Consider the following 17,396-nt stretch of genomic DNA (forward strand, 5'->3'; position numbering starts at 1 on the left):
TTAAACATTATGACTTACATGGATTGCATGATACAATAAACTGTAAGTTATTGGCTTCTCGCCCTATTGGAGTGACAAGTGGATGGACCCCTACTTGAAGCACCCAAACACCAGTGGAATGATGTCTCTTATCGTATAAAGTACTGGAGTCATTTATTTGTTTGCACCTCCTCGGACCAACCCATCTGTAAGCCACGGACACATCACATCACAGTTTGGCATACAGATAAGAAGGAAGAGTGTGATACAATTTCTCACTACATTATACTGTATACATATACTTGGATTTTGCCTCTGTGGCTCCATAGTCCAGTCTCTACTCTTGTCCAGATGTGCCGTCTATTCACTACACAACTATGACATCGGGAGAGGCTTGGCTAGAGAGTCACAGAACCAAAAAATATATAAGTACTGTATATACTGGAGTATAAGCTGAGTTTTTCAGCACAGTTTTTGTGCTGAAAAAGCCGTCCACGGCTTATACTCGAGTCAAGCAAAAGGAAAAAAAAAAAAAAAGGGGGGGGGGTAGTCTATGACCAGCCGCAATAGTAATGTATATAATCTCCCATAAAATAGTGGGGGGGAAAAAAGAAGCTTTAAAAAATATAATAAAAAAAATAAAAAAATAGAAGTTGTAAATCCCTCCTTTCCCTAGAATACATATAAAAGTAGAAAATGACTGTGAAACACAAACACATTAGGTATCCCTGTGTCTGACAGTGCCCGGTCTACTGAATATAGGGGATCTGCAGGGGTTAATAGGAGCACCGCAGATACGCTATATTCAGCCAGGCTGAATTCCAAGTGGGGAAAAAAAAAATCCCAGTCCTCAAGCTCAGGGAAGGGGCAGACAGACAACCAAAACACTCCCCTTTCCCAGCACCCAGCAACTACTGCATCTGGGGTCAGATGGAAGGGAGACATGAAACTGGGGGCAGAGATGTAGGGGAGACATGAAACTGGGGGAGAGATGGAGAGGGGAAATATAATTTACGGGTGACCGTAGGAGGACTATACTGTGTGGGAGCACATGAAAAATGAATGAGAATGGAGGGAGTCAACATGAAAGTGGGCGGAGCTAAAATTGCAGAAGAAGATGGGGACGGCGCTGGAGAGCTCTGTGGCAGCATTGGGGACGCCCCCAGTGCTGCAAGAGAGCTCATTTGAGCTCATTTTCTTCATACTGAGAAAAACCGGGATTGCAGGCGAACGACGGCGTGGAGAAGAAAAGGAAAGGTAGGAGACGAATAGCCTTTCTTAAGGCTATTCCGACAAGTTAGGGAGAAAAAATTGTGTTTAAAAGATAGGATCCCTTTAACAAAAATACATCACAACGATCATAAAATACATCATGAGAAGAATTCTTTTTAATATTATCAAAGTAGAAAACATGACGTGTTCATGGACATGGAGAAGTGCGAGTTATTTGTAGAATTTCAGTCTTCCTTCCTGGGCTAAGGCTGCTATGAGCTTTGACTCAAACTCTGCATTGTGAACACCAGTCCATCTGAAAGCTCCTGCAAATCGGTTATTTTCCCAGTAGTGGTGCCAATTTCCTTTTTGGTCCGCGCCGAAGCCAAATACTGATATCTAGGAAATAAACACAAACCAATTTTTGGCAAGATCATTCCCAATATCACAACTATTGGCAAAGCTGGTTATATGTAACATGTAGGCTTAGTTTATCAGAAGTCTTGATTCTTACTTTCAAGAAATTCTACACTTTTACTATCTAGGTCTTTACTTTATGGGGCGCGGCCAAATGTTATTATCTTGGAATGTTTTCAAGGTCATTGTCATCATAGTAATAGATTACACTGCATTGCTTAAGGTGACCATACATGTATTAACCCCTTCCCTCCACAGTCATTTTTTCGATTTTAGTTGTTGGCATTTTGCCTTCCAATCCCCATATCTTTTTTATTTTTCCTTTCATAGATCCATATGAGGCCTTAGTTTTTGCGGGACAAATTGTACTTTGTGATTGTACCATTTAATATTTCGTCCAATTTACTGGAAAGCTGGAAAAATATTCAGAATGGGATGTAATTGGAGACAATTTGTGTTTGTTTCTTACGGGCTTGGTTTTTACAGCACTGTGCAGCCAAAATGTTACCTGTATTCTATGGATCAGTATGATTCCAGGGATACCAAATTTATGTAGTTTTATTTACGTTTTAACTCCTTAAAAAAAAAATTCAACCCCCCCAAAAAATTTCTTATGTTTGCCATATTCTGGCATAACTTCTTTCCAAGTATGGGAATTCACAAGGAGTCATTTTCTGTGGGGCCTGATACACTTTTTAGTTATTTTATTTTGGGGAATGTCTATTGCTTTGATCGCTTTTTATGGAAATTTTTAACAAAGGCATAACAACCAAAAAAAATTGTGTTTTCAGCTCTTTTGATTTTTTTCCCCCCGCTACAGTGTTAACCATATAGGACAAAAGTTTGTTGGGGTGTTTTCATCCGATGGGATACATTCACATTAATTTTGAACTTTTATACGAGTTCTAGGGAAGGGGGGGGTGATATGTTTGTTTGTTTTTGTTTTTTTTGCTTGTTTTTTTTTAAATATTAAAAATAATTAGACTCTCCTATGGGTCTTGAACCCAAGGGTCGAATCACTAATGTAATGCAAATGCATTCTATTGCGTTCTATTGCAGGATGTATAGAGCAGCCTGTAATAGAAGTTAATGCCAGACAATCCAAGGAGCCTTCAGTAGGCTCCTGACTGTTTTGGCAATCCTTCCCAAAACGGCCAGGAAAATGGCACCGGTACCTTAATGGCCATGACCACTCCACTCCTACAGCAAATGTCAGGGGAGATGATTGGATAGATGAATCGTTCTCAGGGAGGTAAGCCGCTGCCATAGGTGTATAACAACACTTAACTTCCTTTTCACCATGTAGGGAATGATAGTGTGCATATATATGGAGGATCTCAGGTGAGATAGCTTTCAGATGACAACTATCTTATGTCTATGTCCAGGACGCTAGCCATTCTGAATATATGCATGCTCAGCCAATCATACATATATATGTGAGGGCAAGCCGTCAACTGAATGCTATCTGAACTATGTGGCCAGATTCTAATGGATGTGTCACCAGGAAAATGTTTATTTTTGAAAGCTTTTGGTGACTTCTTTAAATTTTATAATTTTCACACTGACCACTAAGCCTGAATACAATGGAAGCTTACATAAGGGGTATAAAAATTAACACTGTAGGGCATGTTTGTTTGCGAGACAATTGGCAGTGTCATAGCGCTATTTTGGGGTAGATTTACCTCATTCATTAAAGGGGGTGTCCGGGATCATTTTTCGATGGCTTATCCTCAAGACAGGCCATAAATATATTATCGATGGAGGGCCAACACTGATCCTCGGTTCAGAGCCTCTTTTGGCGCCCACCTAGTACACAAGAGAGGGCTGGAAGCAGAATGCTCCATCTGTTGTGCCGTGGCCTGGCACTTTCACTGCAGCTCAGATCTCATTGAAGTCAATCATAATGATAGTGTGAACCTAGCCTCAGGCTATTAGAGTTTAAGAAAGAAATTTAAAGGGAGTGTTCAGGAATTGGAAAAACCTGTGGGATGTCTGGGGAGGTGTTATTGTCCACTGTCCAATGCTGATGTCCATTCAGTCTTGTGCTGGTGCTGCATTGAGTGTCAGGTGACCGCCGAGACCACTAAGTGGTCTTAGTCTTTGTAAAAGGACTGGGGACCTCACCAATGTATATCACCTTACCAGCATCTGCTGGGGCAGGACTTCTGGCAACACAGAACCATAACAAGACTGAATGGACACTGGCATTAGACAACGGAGCACCTGGGACAACTAAGTATACTTAGCCCACGCCGCTGCACAGGTTCCTCCAACTCCTGAGCAGTCCTATTAAGCATGCATGTATTATAGTACTTACGTCATCACATATATGTAACGCGAAGAAGAGCGCCAGCATTCCAGTAGACGGATACTTTCCATGATGATTGGTCCAGTTATCATGAATGTATTTAAAAAAGGCTGGATTAAATATTAATACCTGAAATGTGCAAAAAGCAGACATATTAATATACATGGAAATGATGTGATGAGGGTCTAACTATATACAGTATATGTGTATATATAAATATGTAGATAGTTATGCTTGGAGTAGATAATCAGCAGTGATGGTCAGTAGATGTGATGATGGCTCAGTGGGTTTATCTGTAGAGGTGTTATCTTCTACTAGCCTCTGCCTGCGACTTTGTCTGCGGGTTGTTGGCATCGATGATCTGCCTATATTTAGCAAATTGCTGCCGTCGAGGGTTTGCCTGCTCCAGCGTTTCGGCAGCTGTTAAGCTGTCCCACTGCTGAACTTTTTCCTCACACCGTGCCCGTGATTGTTCCGGCATCTCAGCAGCTTGCTGAGACACCATATTAATGAGCGTGTTCTTGGCATTGATGATCTGCATGCTCCGGCGTTTCAGCAGCTCTCAAGCTGGCCTGCCGCTGAACTTGTTTCTGGCACTGTGCCTGGGATTGTTTCAGCATCTCAGCAGTTCACTGGGACACCATATAATGAGCGTGTTGTTGGTGTTGATGATCTGCCTGCTCCAGCGTTTCGGCAGCTGTCAAGCTAGCCTGCCGCTGAACTCGTTCCTGGTGCTGTGCCCGTGATTGTTCTGGCATCTCAGCAGCTCACTGAGACACCATATAATGAGTGTGTTCTTGGGGTTGATGATCCGCATGCTCCGGAGTTTCGGCAGCTCTCAAGCTGGCCTGCCGCTGAACTTGGTTCTTGTACTGTGCCTGGGATTGTTCCAGCATCTCAGCACCTCGCTGGGACACCATATAATGAGCATGTTGTTGACATCAATGATCCCCCTCAGCTGCGCTTGAGAAGAACTCTGAAGGTGTTTGCCCATATTCGTCAGCACTGGAGCAGATCAGATAATATGCTAAGGTTTCTACACACTGAGGGTTAAGTGTGTTTACAAAGAGAGATAACAGCCCTGGCTGAGATAAGGCTGCTGCAGGAGCAGTGTAATATAGTATGTGAACCTAAATTTATAACAGTCATGAAGCCATGTCATTTACCGGGATAAAAAGTAGCCTATATTTTAATCGAGGTTACAATCTATCTATGTGCCAAACGTCATTCAAATCCGTTCAGCCATTTTTGCGTGATTGAGGATGTGATATAAATGAGGTGACTGCTGATAAGAAAACCCCTACTGAATTGGCAAGTATCAGTTTATTATTAAGTTTAGGTGTGCTGAAACTAATAGAGAACAGGAACAGTTTGGGGTTAGAGAAAAAAATTGAAACGGTGCCAGAATCAGAGGCAGGGTACCTACTGAAGGATGCCAAGAGTAGAACTTGGTAAAGGTGATGAAATGAACATTGTACAATATTCTTCCCTATTCCCCCATCCCCATGCATGTATTTTTAATAGAGAGAGAGGGTCTATCGAACATTGAAATCCAAGATTATCATGTTGAAAACCAACATGCTCAATCCTTCTCCCCTGACATCTGCCATTAAAGAGGTTATCCACTTTCATATCCACTTTGCACTAGTTCATGTTCACATGACACACAGTCCGAGGTCATGTAATATATAGTCCATGGTCATGTGATGTACACACAGGTGCACGGCTTGTTACAGTCACAGTACAGTAAACAGATATCTGCCTGGTAACGAGCTGTACACCTGTGTGTCCATCACATGACCATGGACTGTCTATCACATGACCATGGACTGTCCATCACATGACCATGGAGTGATTTATATCCATTGACAGTAAGCAGAATGAATGACAGCAAGCAGAGATCTAGAAACCTCAGGAATATTATTCACTGTCACAAAATAGATGTATGGTCCCGAGATAAATTCACAGTAGGGAATTAATAATTGCTATGGGTGACACCAGTATATGACAAGATAAAACTTCACTTTTAATTCAATAATTAAAATCCATCACAAAGGACAAATGTCATAATACCTAAAACAAGGATCACAACTGTCAGACCCTAGGCTACTGGACTAGTGCCACTCCAACACGGGAATGTAAGAGAGAACAATCCACCTGAGAAGTAATAGGAAACAGCCACTAGAAGAGCATTACCCCGCACACTAGCTTATGTTTCCTGGCCAATTTTCCTACGCGTTTCTTCCAATAAATGGAATCATCAGGGGCTGATAACAAAAATACGTATAGCAGTAAAAACTGCTGTTATAAACAAAATGTGCGGTGATGCGGTCTGACCGCTGGCGGGTCCGCTCTGATGTCAGCGGAGGATTGCCCTGCCAGTTCGCTTCCTTTTGGACCATTGTTGATTATTGACAACTAACTATCAAGCTGGCCTGCCACTGAACTCGTTCCTCGGGCTGTGGCTGTGATTGTTCCAGCGTCTCAGCAGCTCGCTGGGATGCCATATAATGAGTGTGTTGTTGGCGGTGATGATCTGTCTGCTCCGGCGTTTCGGCAGCTCTCAAGTTGGCCTGTCACTGAAGTTGTTCTTCGCACCGTGCCCGTAATTGTTCTGGCATCTTAGCAGCTCGCTGCAACGAAATATAATGCATGTGTTGTTGGTGTCGATGATCCCCCCTCAGCTCCGCTTGAGGAGAACTCTGTTGACTTCTGGCTACCTTTATAGCTGTCGTTGTTTGCGACAAATTAGATTCTCTTTTTCCAGACATGTTTAAAATTGACAAACTGCCAATTTGGATTAAAGGTGATTGCCCGTGTCAGTTTGTCTGCATTCCTTGGAGCAGATCAGATAATATGCAAATGTAGTAGTAGTGCTACATGGTGTAGTGTTATCCCTGGCCTCATGGTGAGAGAACAGTCCAGATTAGATTAGATTGACATGAGACCAAGATCCAAGAATAGGAATTATTGTTCTTTCATATCTCACCTTATCTTTATCCGCCTTGATGTACTGCTTCACTCTGGTGTATGTACTGAAAGGGGAAAGAAGACACAAGTCAAATTACCAAATGCAAAATGCAGTTAAATAATAAAAATTTTAGGGACAGGACATAGAAGGTATACGGTACTGCGTACAAAGTCTTGCCCATCCACAGTCCCCTATGACCACAAGTTATTATCAGTTTTCTTGGGGGTCTACAAACTTTATTTATAAAAATATTTTTCCCATGCAGTGAACGCTGTAGCAAGGAAAAAAAAAAAAAAAAAAAAGAGCAGAACCGCCATTTTTTTGCTGCTTTGCCTCTCATAAAAATTTTGATAAAAAGCGATGAAACAATAGACATTTCTGAAATAAATAAAAAGTACATCTGGCGCCACAAAAAAAAGACACCTTATGCACGGTGCATGGATAAAAATAAAAAAATAAAAAAAAAAGAAAAGTTATAGGTGTCAGAATATGGTGAAATTTTTTTTTTGCAAAGTTTTGGATTTCTGTTTAAGAAGTTGAAATGTAAAAAAAATATATATAAATTTCTTTTCGTTGTAATCTTGCCAACCCATAGAATAGAATACAGGTGACATGTCATTTTGACTGTACAGTGAATGCTGTAAAAAGAAGGCCCAGAAATTTGCACAAACACAGTTGTTCTCCAATTCCACCCCATTGTGAATTTTTTTTCCATCTAACAAGTAAATTGTATGGAACATTAAATGGTACCATTATGAAGTACAATTTGCCCCTCAGTAAAGATAATGGAAAAATAATAACCTATGGCTTTTGGAAGGCGGGTAGTTAAAAACAAAAATTGAAAAATGCCTTCAGCGGAAAGGGGTTTGGACTAGGTATTGGCTTCATAGTGTGGGGTTCATCCTTGATATTTGCTACATAGTGTGGGGTTCGGCCTTGGTATTGGCTACATAGTGTGGGGTTTGGCCTTGCTATTGGCTACATAGTGTGAGGTTTGGCCTTGCTATTGGCTATATAGTGTGGGGTTCGGCCTTGGTATTGGCTATATAGTGTGAGGTTCATCCTTGCTATTGGCTACATAGGGTGAGGTTCGGCCTTGGTATTGGCTTCATAGTGTGAGGTTCGGCCTTGCTATTGGCTACATAGGTGAGGTTCGGCCTTGCTATTGGCTACATAGTGTGGAGTTCCGCCTTGCTATTGGCTACATAGTGTGAGGTTCAGCCTTGCTATTGACTGCATAGTGTGAGGTTCAGCCTTGCTATTGACTGCATAGTGTGGGGTTCGGCCTTGGTATTAGCTACATAGTGTGGGGTTCGGCCTTGGTATTGGCTATATAGTGTGGGGTTCATCCTTGCTATTGGCTACATAGTGTGAGGTTTGGCCTTGCTATTGGCTACATAGTGTGGGGTTCCGCCTTGCTATTGGCTACATAGTGTGGGGTTCCGCCTTGGTATTAGCTACATAGTGTGGGGTTCGGCCTTGGTATTAGCTATATAGTGTGGGGTTCGGCCTTGGTATTGGCTATATAGTGTGAGGTTCATCCTTGCTATTGGCTACATAGGGTGAGGTTCGGCCTTGGTATTGGCTTCATAGTGTGAGGTTCGGCCTTGCTATTGGCTACATAGCGTGAGGTTCAGCCTTGCTATTGGCTACATAGTGTGGGGTTCCGCCTTGCTATTGGCTACATAGTGTGAGGTTCGGCCTTGCTATTGACTGCATAGTGTGGGGTTCGGCCTTGGTATTAGCTACATAGTGTGGGGTTCGGCCTTGGTATTGGCTATATAGTGTGGGGTTTATCCTTGCTATTGGCTACATAGGGTGAGGTTCGGCCTTGGTATTGGCTACATAGTGTGGGGTTTCGCCTTGGTATTGCCTACATAGTGTGAGGTTCGGCCTTGCTATTGACTGCATAGTGTGAGGTTCGGCCTTGCTATTGGCTACATAGCGTGAGGTTCGGCCTTGCTATTGGCTACATAGTGTGAGGTTCGGCCTTGCTATTGGCTACATATTGTGGGGTTCGGCCTTGGTATTGGTTTCATGGTGTGAGGTTCGGCCTTGCTATTGGCTACATAGTGTGAGGTTCGGCCTTGCTATTGGCTACATATTGTGGGGTTCGGCCTTGGTATTGGTTTCATGGTGTGAGGTTCGGCCTTGCTATTGGCTACATAGTGTGAGGTTCGGCCTTGGTATTGGCTTCATAGCGTGAGGTTCGGCCTTGCTATTGGCTACATAGCGTGAGGTTCGGCCTTGCTATTGGCTACATATTGTGGGGTTCGGCCTTGGTATTGGCTTCATAGTGTGGGGTTCGGCCTTGGTATTGGCTACATAATGTGCCTTCTAGGTGCAGGATACAGTTGTACCAGTCGATATTGATACAAGCACTAATATACCAGGACCTGCGGGTTACGACAACTAGTACAGTGTGATGAAGTACAGTGGCTGTTACATTTATGATATGCCTTAGGTAAAGCTTTTATTCTAGGCTTTGGCCGGCAGCAGTCGGAGCCATTAAACTTCATCATCTGCTGCATAAACATTTACACACAATAGAGAAAACTCCAGATTGGTTGTATAATAGTTTATGAGATGGAACAATACCTGGCACAAGCGTGAGACTTAACATTAGTACATTTTATTATTTTTGGCCACATTAAGCCAGTAGACGCCCTTTATAAATGCAGACCTGGTTACTATGTCTTACAATTGCTAGGTAAACACCTAGAGGCTAGATGTAGGAGGACACCGCTACAATAAAGGAGTCACTTTTACTTTTTATTGTTTGTTTTATTCATGGTTACATTTAGGTGGTGACTTTTTCTTTCTTATTTATACAAATCTGTTCAGCTGTTCTAAAGATATAAGCCCTTTTAGTAGTGATGTAGATTAGGGTATACTAGCCAAGTGGGCGGTAACACTACATGATATACAGCACAGAGACCCCACCCCCAAAGAAACCACAGTGTTACTGCCCACTTGGGTTATATAATACAAGGGCTTATATCTGTGGAATAGCTCAACAGATTTGGATAAACAGAACCCCAAAATACTCAGGGTGATAGCACCGATCAGATGTTGAATGTCATTGGGCTTTTCAGACAGGTGACAGGTCCTTTTTAAATGGGTAGTCTCATCACATACACACTTGTTCAAGTGTTCTCAGAACTCCAATAGAAGTGAATGGGAAAAGCGACCACTTCTCCATCCACTGCATATGTGGTACAAGTTGTAACAAGGAGACCCCTCTATAGATGCCAAATATGGGTCCTGCATCTAATCAGATATTTATGGCATAATTGCTTGCTAGCTTTAACTACTCATATTCAGGATGATCCCCTCTGTTATATTAAATGTATGTGTATAAATACATGTAATAATCACATATGTTACAGGCCAGCTATATCCCGACATGTCTTGTATGTATGGTTACTTACAACTTTATCTCTCCAGTTGAAAGGGCACTTGTAATCCACCGTAGGTCTTGGAGTTTGAAGGGGACCAAGACCAAGTGAACTCCAGGTAGAAGGTGCACAGCACTTTCTGGGTACATAAAATGGTGAGTTGTTTTGGAACCAACATCTGCCTCAAAGCCAGAGGTGCGAGCCCCATTCATTCTGTAAAGAGATTCAACATTAGTATGAGCGCCATAATATAAAGCAGTATTGCCAAAAATAGAAAAAATACAATAAAAACTCTGTACTTTGACTAGCTCTACTGTGCCATATGAAATTAATGGAGTGGGGTGCAACTGCGTCCTTCATGGCTGCATTTACAACACGTTCCCAGGATCTGACCCCCACATTCAATGGTCAGACGCTCAGCAATTAATCCTCTATTCTATAGATAGAGATTAAGTATTTTTCATGGTATAACCCCTGTAATAGAATCTTCTACCTTAAAGGGGTTGTCCCATCACAAGGATCCTATCTATACTGCTTGATAATGTGAATGTAAGACTTTTCCTAAATACATTGCTTCAGCAAAACTGCTTTATTTGTCCACTATCTTACTCTATTCATTTCTCTGTTGACACATCCCTTGACTTATCTGGTCAAAAGTCAAGTGATGTATCTGCTGCTCTCAGGGGGGAGGGAGGAGGGGCTAAGTGCACGGGAGCGAGCCTGGGGAGGGGGAGGTAGTTTACACTTTGGCGGAAGGGGCCACCAATACAGACCCGGCATCCGCTGTAATAGAGAGGCGGATGCCGGGGAGTGTAGACGCCGGCACAAGTGCCTGCAACATCGCTACGCTCCTGCCCTGCATGAAGCCAGCAGCGGCAGGAGCGATGCTGCTATTCCAGAGGGGAGGGGGGCGGAGGAGCGAAATAGCAGCATCGCTCCTGCTGCTGCTGGCTTCATGCAGGGCAGGAGCGTAGCGATGTTGCAGGAACCTGTGCCGGCATCTACACTCCCCAGCATCCACCTCTCTATTACAGCGGATGCCGGGTCTGTATTGCATTGTGAAGGCTGTACGTCCGATGCCTATCTGCATCGGGAGCGCACACGCAGGGCCAGCGGCATAGAAGCGATGACTTCTCGCCGCTGGCTTTGCATATGTAACCCCGCCCACCAATGACGCAACAAAGCCGGAAGAAAGTAGAATTTACAGCATCGACGACTGGTGAGTATGCGACATGGGAATACCCCTTTAATACAGACTAGCTTTTACCCGCGACTTCGTCTGCGGTGAATTGAGAATTGGGCGGACACAGACGTGTGAAACTGTAAAAGTGCTTTAAAAAGTTTGGTGGGCTAGCAAATGTGATGTGATGTGTTATATTGTGTATCTAGTGATACAGACAATGTGAAGTGTTATATTGTGTATGTAGTGATACAGACAATGTGATGCGTTGTATTATGTATGTCGTGATACAGACAATGTGATGCGTTGTATTGTGTATGTCGTGATACAGACAATGTGATGTGTTGTATTGTGTATGTCGTGATACAGACAATGTGATGTGTTGTATTGTGTATGTCGTGATACAGACAATGTGATGTATTGTATTGTGTATGTCGTGATACAGACAATGTGATGTGTTGTATTGTGTATGTCGTGATACAATGTGATGTGTTGTATTGTGTATGTCGTGATACAGACAATGTGATGTGTTGTATTGTGTATGTCGTGATACAGGCAATGTGATGTGTTGTATTGTGTCAGACAATGTGATGTGTTGTATTGTGTCAGACAATGTGATGTGTTGTATTGTGTATGTCGTGATACAATGTGATGTGTTATATAGTGGAAAGCTATATGTAAAATGTGAGTGAGTAGAGTGAGGGCTACTCCTGAGGAGACCGTAAGGAGTGTGCAGGCAGGTTGAGGCAGGAAATGCCAGGCAGTGTGTGTGAGTCTATAGCTGGGGCTAGGAGTCCTGCTTTTGTGAGTCTCCTGCTAGGAAGCCATGTTGTTTAGTGGCACCAAAAGTAGCCTGTGACTCAATCCTAAGGGAAAACTATGTTTGTGGAAAATTGCACGCAAATCCGTTCAGGCGTTTTAGCGTGATTGAGGAACAAACATCCAAACTCACAAACATCCAAACATCCAAACACACAAACTTTCACATTTATAATATTAGTAGGATAATCACCATGTAAAAATATAAGACATCTCATTATCACAAAAAGGCAGGAATACAATGGAAGTTAACACCTTTATTAAAAAAATCTTTAGACAAATGAAACAGGATCTCACCATGAACAACAGATGATGGGCAAACTTAGTTCCCCCTCCCTCTGGACAGTGAACTAGACATGTGCCATAAAGCATGCCCACAATCCAGAACAAAAAATAAAATGATTTCCTATAACTACAAATCCTGTTTGTTCTCTCAGCAGGCTCGGCAGCACAATATTCGTTGTAATGTCAGGCAACCTTTTCCTGATATAGCTACATAACACTTGAGTTCTATATTTTTTACACGCTTACTAATCTTATTTTTGCTATGAGTTGGATTTACCCTTTTATTAACACCTTATAATCCTCCGTGTCAGGTATTTATATAGTGCGAATGGGTTCTAGAGTTTTGTACACATATAGTGACTCATGTATTACCTTTAATCCTTTCATTACAGGAATTCCCCTTGTACAGACTTGTGATGGATAACACAAAAAACACAACAAAAACCTATCACCCAGCCAGGAAGTGATTCATAGAGGACACAGTTACTGCAGGGAGTCCACAGCACATCAAAGTGAGGTATTTTCACAAATCAAGACCCCCGAGAACCTGCAGCTATACATACAGTGGAGTGCCATTTGTCCGCACTGTGTTTTGTGACATACTGAATTTTGTGATCATACAATTTATTTGGTCGGGCATAAAGTTGATCTTTGTGACAATAGAATCCATTTTTTGATCAAAAAAATCTGTTGAGAATTAATTTTGTAACTACAGAAATCATTTTGTGCACAAAAAAAAAAATCTGTTTTTCACAAAATGCACAAAAATCATTTTGTGATGCAGTTTATTTTGTGTGCACAGAATTTATTTTGTGAAATCATTTTATGAAGCTGTTTAGTTTGGGTGTACAGAATCTATCTTGTGTCATAAAACCTATTTGTGTCACAAACTGATTTGCAGAGAGGAATACCTGGCGCCCATAGTGATACCTTGTAGTGGAAAATCCACTTTACTCAGTTGCAGTTCTTACCCGGACACCAACTTAAATGGATTCTATCATTAGAATCCCGTTTTAAGCTAAACCCACGTTGGAATAGCCTTAAGAAAGGTTATTCTTCCCCTACCTTTAAATGTCTTTTCCAGGGTGCCATTCCTTAGATATCCCAGTATTTGTCCATATGCTAATTAGTTTTCTTGCAGCACTGGGGGCGGTCCCCAGCGCTCAAACAGCACTGGAGGCGTCCCCTGTGCTACGAGAAAACTATCCAGCGCCGCCTTCTTCTTGTTCACTGCCTCCACCTCTTCTTTCCTGTTTGTCCACAGGAAAATGGCCGACTGTGCCCACTGTGCATGTCCATTGGCCATTTTCCTGTGGCCTCTCCCGTTCGGCCTACGGACATGCGCAGTTGGCGCTTTTTGAAGAAGACGTGACGGCCAAGGACGAAGAGGCAAAGGAGTTGAACAAGAAGAAGGTGGCGCTGAATAGTTTTCTCCCAGCACTGGAGACACCCACAGTGCTGTTGGAGCACTGGGGACCGCCCCCAGTGCTGCTAGAAAATGAATTAGCATATGTACGAAAATCGGGATATCTAAGGAAAGGCGGTGTGGAGAAGACATCTAAAGGTAGGGGAAGAATAGCCTTTCTCGATGCTATTCCAACGTGGGTTTAGCTTAAAATGGAATTCTAGTAATAGAATCCCTTTAATCCAAGGTGGTGAAAATTGCCAAAACGTAAATAAAAAAACGTGAAAATGATTAAGCGCCACTGGAAATAATAGATTGCCAACAAAAGTGTCATATAAAATGTAACTTTATTGGTTCCAAAGACAGTAAAAGGCTTTTTACTATCTTTGGAACCAATAAAGTTGTATTTTATATGACATTTTTTTTGGCAATCTATTATTTCCAGTGGCACTCTATCATTTTCCCGTTTTATTTTTATTTGCATTTTGACAAAACTGATTTTTCAAACAAAATATTTATCATGCGGGATTTGTTTTATCACACAAAACTAAGTTAGTATTTGTCACACACAATTCATCTTTGTGACCACAGAATTAAAAAATAAAGCACATGTGAAATAGACTCTCTAATGTCAAGTGGGTGGTATTAAGCCGAGACACCCCCTTGCCTGCTTCTGCTTGACCCCACCTACTTGACAGTACTGAGTTTAGTTAGCATTATTAGGTATCGAAACTAACTGCACTGATTGCTCAGGAACGGTGGGGGCTAGAGAAGAAATGCCAAATGTGCTGAAATCAGTGGAACAGCAGCTATTAAAGGATACTAAGAGCTGAAGTTGGTGGAGGTGGGAAAGGTTCTCTTCAAGTATCTTGGTGCCACTGGGGAGTGTCATACTGTTTGGGGGATGCTACAACAACAACAAAAATTTGTAATGTAACACAACTTCTGCAAATGGTCAAACTTCTGCAGCGTGTTATGTTAGTTGTCTTCTTATCTTAGACGACAACACAACCAAAAAATGTTTTTCCACTGATTGTTTCATTGGTTTTGTTGTCTTCTCTGGTAACATATCACACTACAGCGGTTTAACCAATTGTAGAAGATCGAGTTAACTCTACTCCACCTGTATATTGTGGAGCTGGGGATTACTGGTTATACACATGATACTATGTGGGGGCTACTATGAGAGCATGGCAAGGTAAATGGTGAATCTGTATATGTGCTGGGTGGGTCTGGTTAGGGGATATAGGACAGTGCAGGTTTCATGGTGCATCAGAAAAAGTGCATGGAGCTTGGATGGGGTTTCAGTGAGATTTTCTAATTTTACAAGGGAAACAAATTTATTTAACAAGTCGCCTATAAATAAAAAAAATGGACTCAAAAACCACATCAACACGTTTCTTCCTTTTGGTAAAAATTATTAAAGGGATCCTATCATTAAAATGACATTTTTTCTCGATAACACGTAGGAATAGCCTTAAGAAAGGCTATTCTTCTCTAACCTTTAGATGTCTTCTCCACGCCGCCGTTCAATAAAAATCCCAGTTTTCTTCTGTATGCAATTGAGTTCTCTCACAGCACTGGGGGCAGTCCTCACCGCTCAAACAGCACTGGGGGCGTGCCCAATGTTGCGAGAGAACTCTCCAGTGCCGCATCTATCTTCTTCAGGATCGGCCTCTCCCCATGTCTTCTTCTGGCGCTGGCTTCAAACTTCTAGGCATGCACAGTCGGCTCTGGGGTAAGCAGCATCAAGAAAATGGCCGTGCACATGTGCAATCGGCTCTGCCCGAGGCCCTATGGAAGAGCTGACTGCACATGTGTAAAAGTTTGAAGCCAGCGCTGGAAGAAGACGTGAAGAGAGGCCTTTCGAGAAAAAAATAGAGGTGTCACTGGAGAGTTCTCTCGCAGCATTGGGGATGCCCCCAGTGCTGTTTGAGTACTGAGGACCGCCCCCAGGGCTGTGAGAGAACTCATTTGCATACAGCAGAAAACTGGGACTTCTACTGATGGTCGGAGAAGAATAGCGTTTCTTAAGGCTAATCCTATGTGTTAGTCAGAAAAAAAAACATTTTAATGATAGGATCCCTTTAAGTATCTTGAGAATTTTTTTCCAGAGGTACCAAGAATCTGAAAAGATTGGCAAACATTGCTGTATATTGTATTGTTGTTCCATGGAATTACAATAGTAGTCCATGGGGAGATCTGTCAGCACATCCGCAGCAGGAATCATCTGGCGACAGTTTAGGGTGTGCCCTGCTCTGCTGAATAAAACATCTTCTCTGACATTCAAGATAGGATTCTACCAAGTTCAACAGAAGTGTAGCTATATATAGTATCTTAGTACTGCTTCATCCACCGCCCCTGTGAACATAGGGTTAATTTACTTTTTCTGGAAGATTTATGAGAACACATTACAGAACTGCTCAAATAGCAGAGCCCTCCATTACATTTAGTGTTCTTGTACTACATTAGGGGCAGGAGCGCAAATTTTAGGGAAACGTCCCTGTCCTGTCATCATCAAATTCTAGAATGTTTTAGGACAGACAGTACCCTCTGTCTCATCCCTAGGCTGGCCATACATATTAGTCTTGGTTCACATCTGTGCACAGGTCTCCGTTTGGGGAGGTCCAAATGGAAATCTAATCCACATAAAAAATCAGTTACCTAAGAAATCCCACGGACCCCATAGACTATAACTGGGTCCGCGTGGTTTCTGTTCGGTTTCCACCCAAAAAGGGTGAAAAATGCGGAGATAAAAGTGTTACTTGCAGCGCATTTCTCTCTGCATTTTTCATGCGGAGAGGGGAACAGAATCCCCATATGGAGACCAGGCACAGATGTGAACTGAGCCTTAAATAGCTGTTGGTTGAATCTTGCATTGTCTGCCATTGTTAATATAACCTTCCTTTGTCTGCAACTGGTGATAGAACCTTCCATTGGCTGCCATTGTTGATGAAATATTAATTTGCCTGCCATTATTGAAGGAATCTCCCATTGTCTGTCATTGTTAGTAGAATACTCCATTGTCTGCAATTGTTGATGAAAAGTCATGTGTTTTGAATTGGAGGGGAGGAAGCTGGAGCCATACACCTCCGATGGCAGCTCATCAGACTTTGTCGACATCACATCTGTCTAGAAGCAACTATGGGAAAATGGGTCCGCCTCCACTGAACTTTCAGCCTCATTTGCAAGAGATTATTATCTCTGAGCCCCCTGCACCCAGTAGAGGTGGTGGGTGACAGAAGGACACTGTCCATGGTGAGCGCCATGCTGGAGAATAACTCCCATCCCATGTATGAGAGCTTGATGGGACTTGGCAGCACTGTAAGTGACCGACTGCTTCACCCCAAGTGTGAGAAGGAGCGCTATCGGAGGTCCTTCCTCCCAACCGTGGTCAGGCTACATAATATACATTAGACCAA

At 42.5% G+C, this 17,396-nt stretch overlaps 1 protein-coding gene across 3 annotated transcripts in view; it reads right to left on the reverse strand.

Moving 5' to 3' along the window:
* Positions 1-1,400: 1,400 nt before the first annotated feature.
* The window catches only part of LOC142208869 (CMP-N-acetylneuraminate-beta-galactosamide-alpha-2,3-sialyltransferase 2-like), a 54,294-nt gene continuing 38,298 nt past the window's right edge, over positions 1,401-17,396 (reverse strand). For 2 of the 3 annotated variants that reach the window (XM_075277667.1, XM_075277669.1), the window contains exons 4-7: positions 10,319-10,498; positions 6,906-6,951; positions 3,926-4,045; positions 1,401-1,590 (exon numbers count right to left, since the gene is read on the reverse strand). In XM_075277667.1, the coding sequence (XP_075133768.1) occupies positions 1,423-1,590; positions 3,926-4,045; positions 6,906-6,951; positions 10,319-10,498 (514 nt within the window). In that variant the 3' untranslated portion in view covers positions 1,401-1,422. The remainder of the gene's footprint in view (positions 1,591-3,925; positions 4,046-6,905; positions 6,952-10,318; positions 10,499-17,396) is intronic. The other variant, XM_075277670.1, reaches the window with a different exon arrangement.

Source organism: Leptodactylus fuscus, chromosome 6 (assembly GCF_031893055.1).
Source record: "Leptodactylus fuscus isolate aLepFus1 chromosome 6, aLepFus1.hap2, whole genome shotgun sequence".
Taxonomy (NCBI): Eukaryota; Metazoa; Chordata; class Amphibia; order Anura; family Leptodactylidae; genus Leptodactylus; species Leptodactylus fuscus.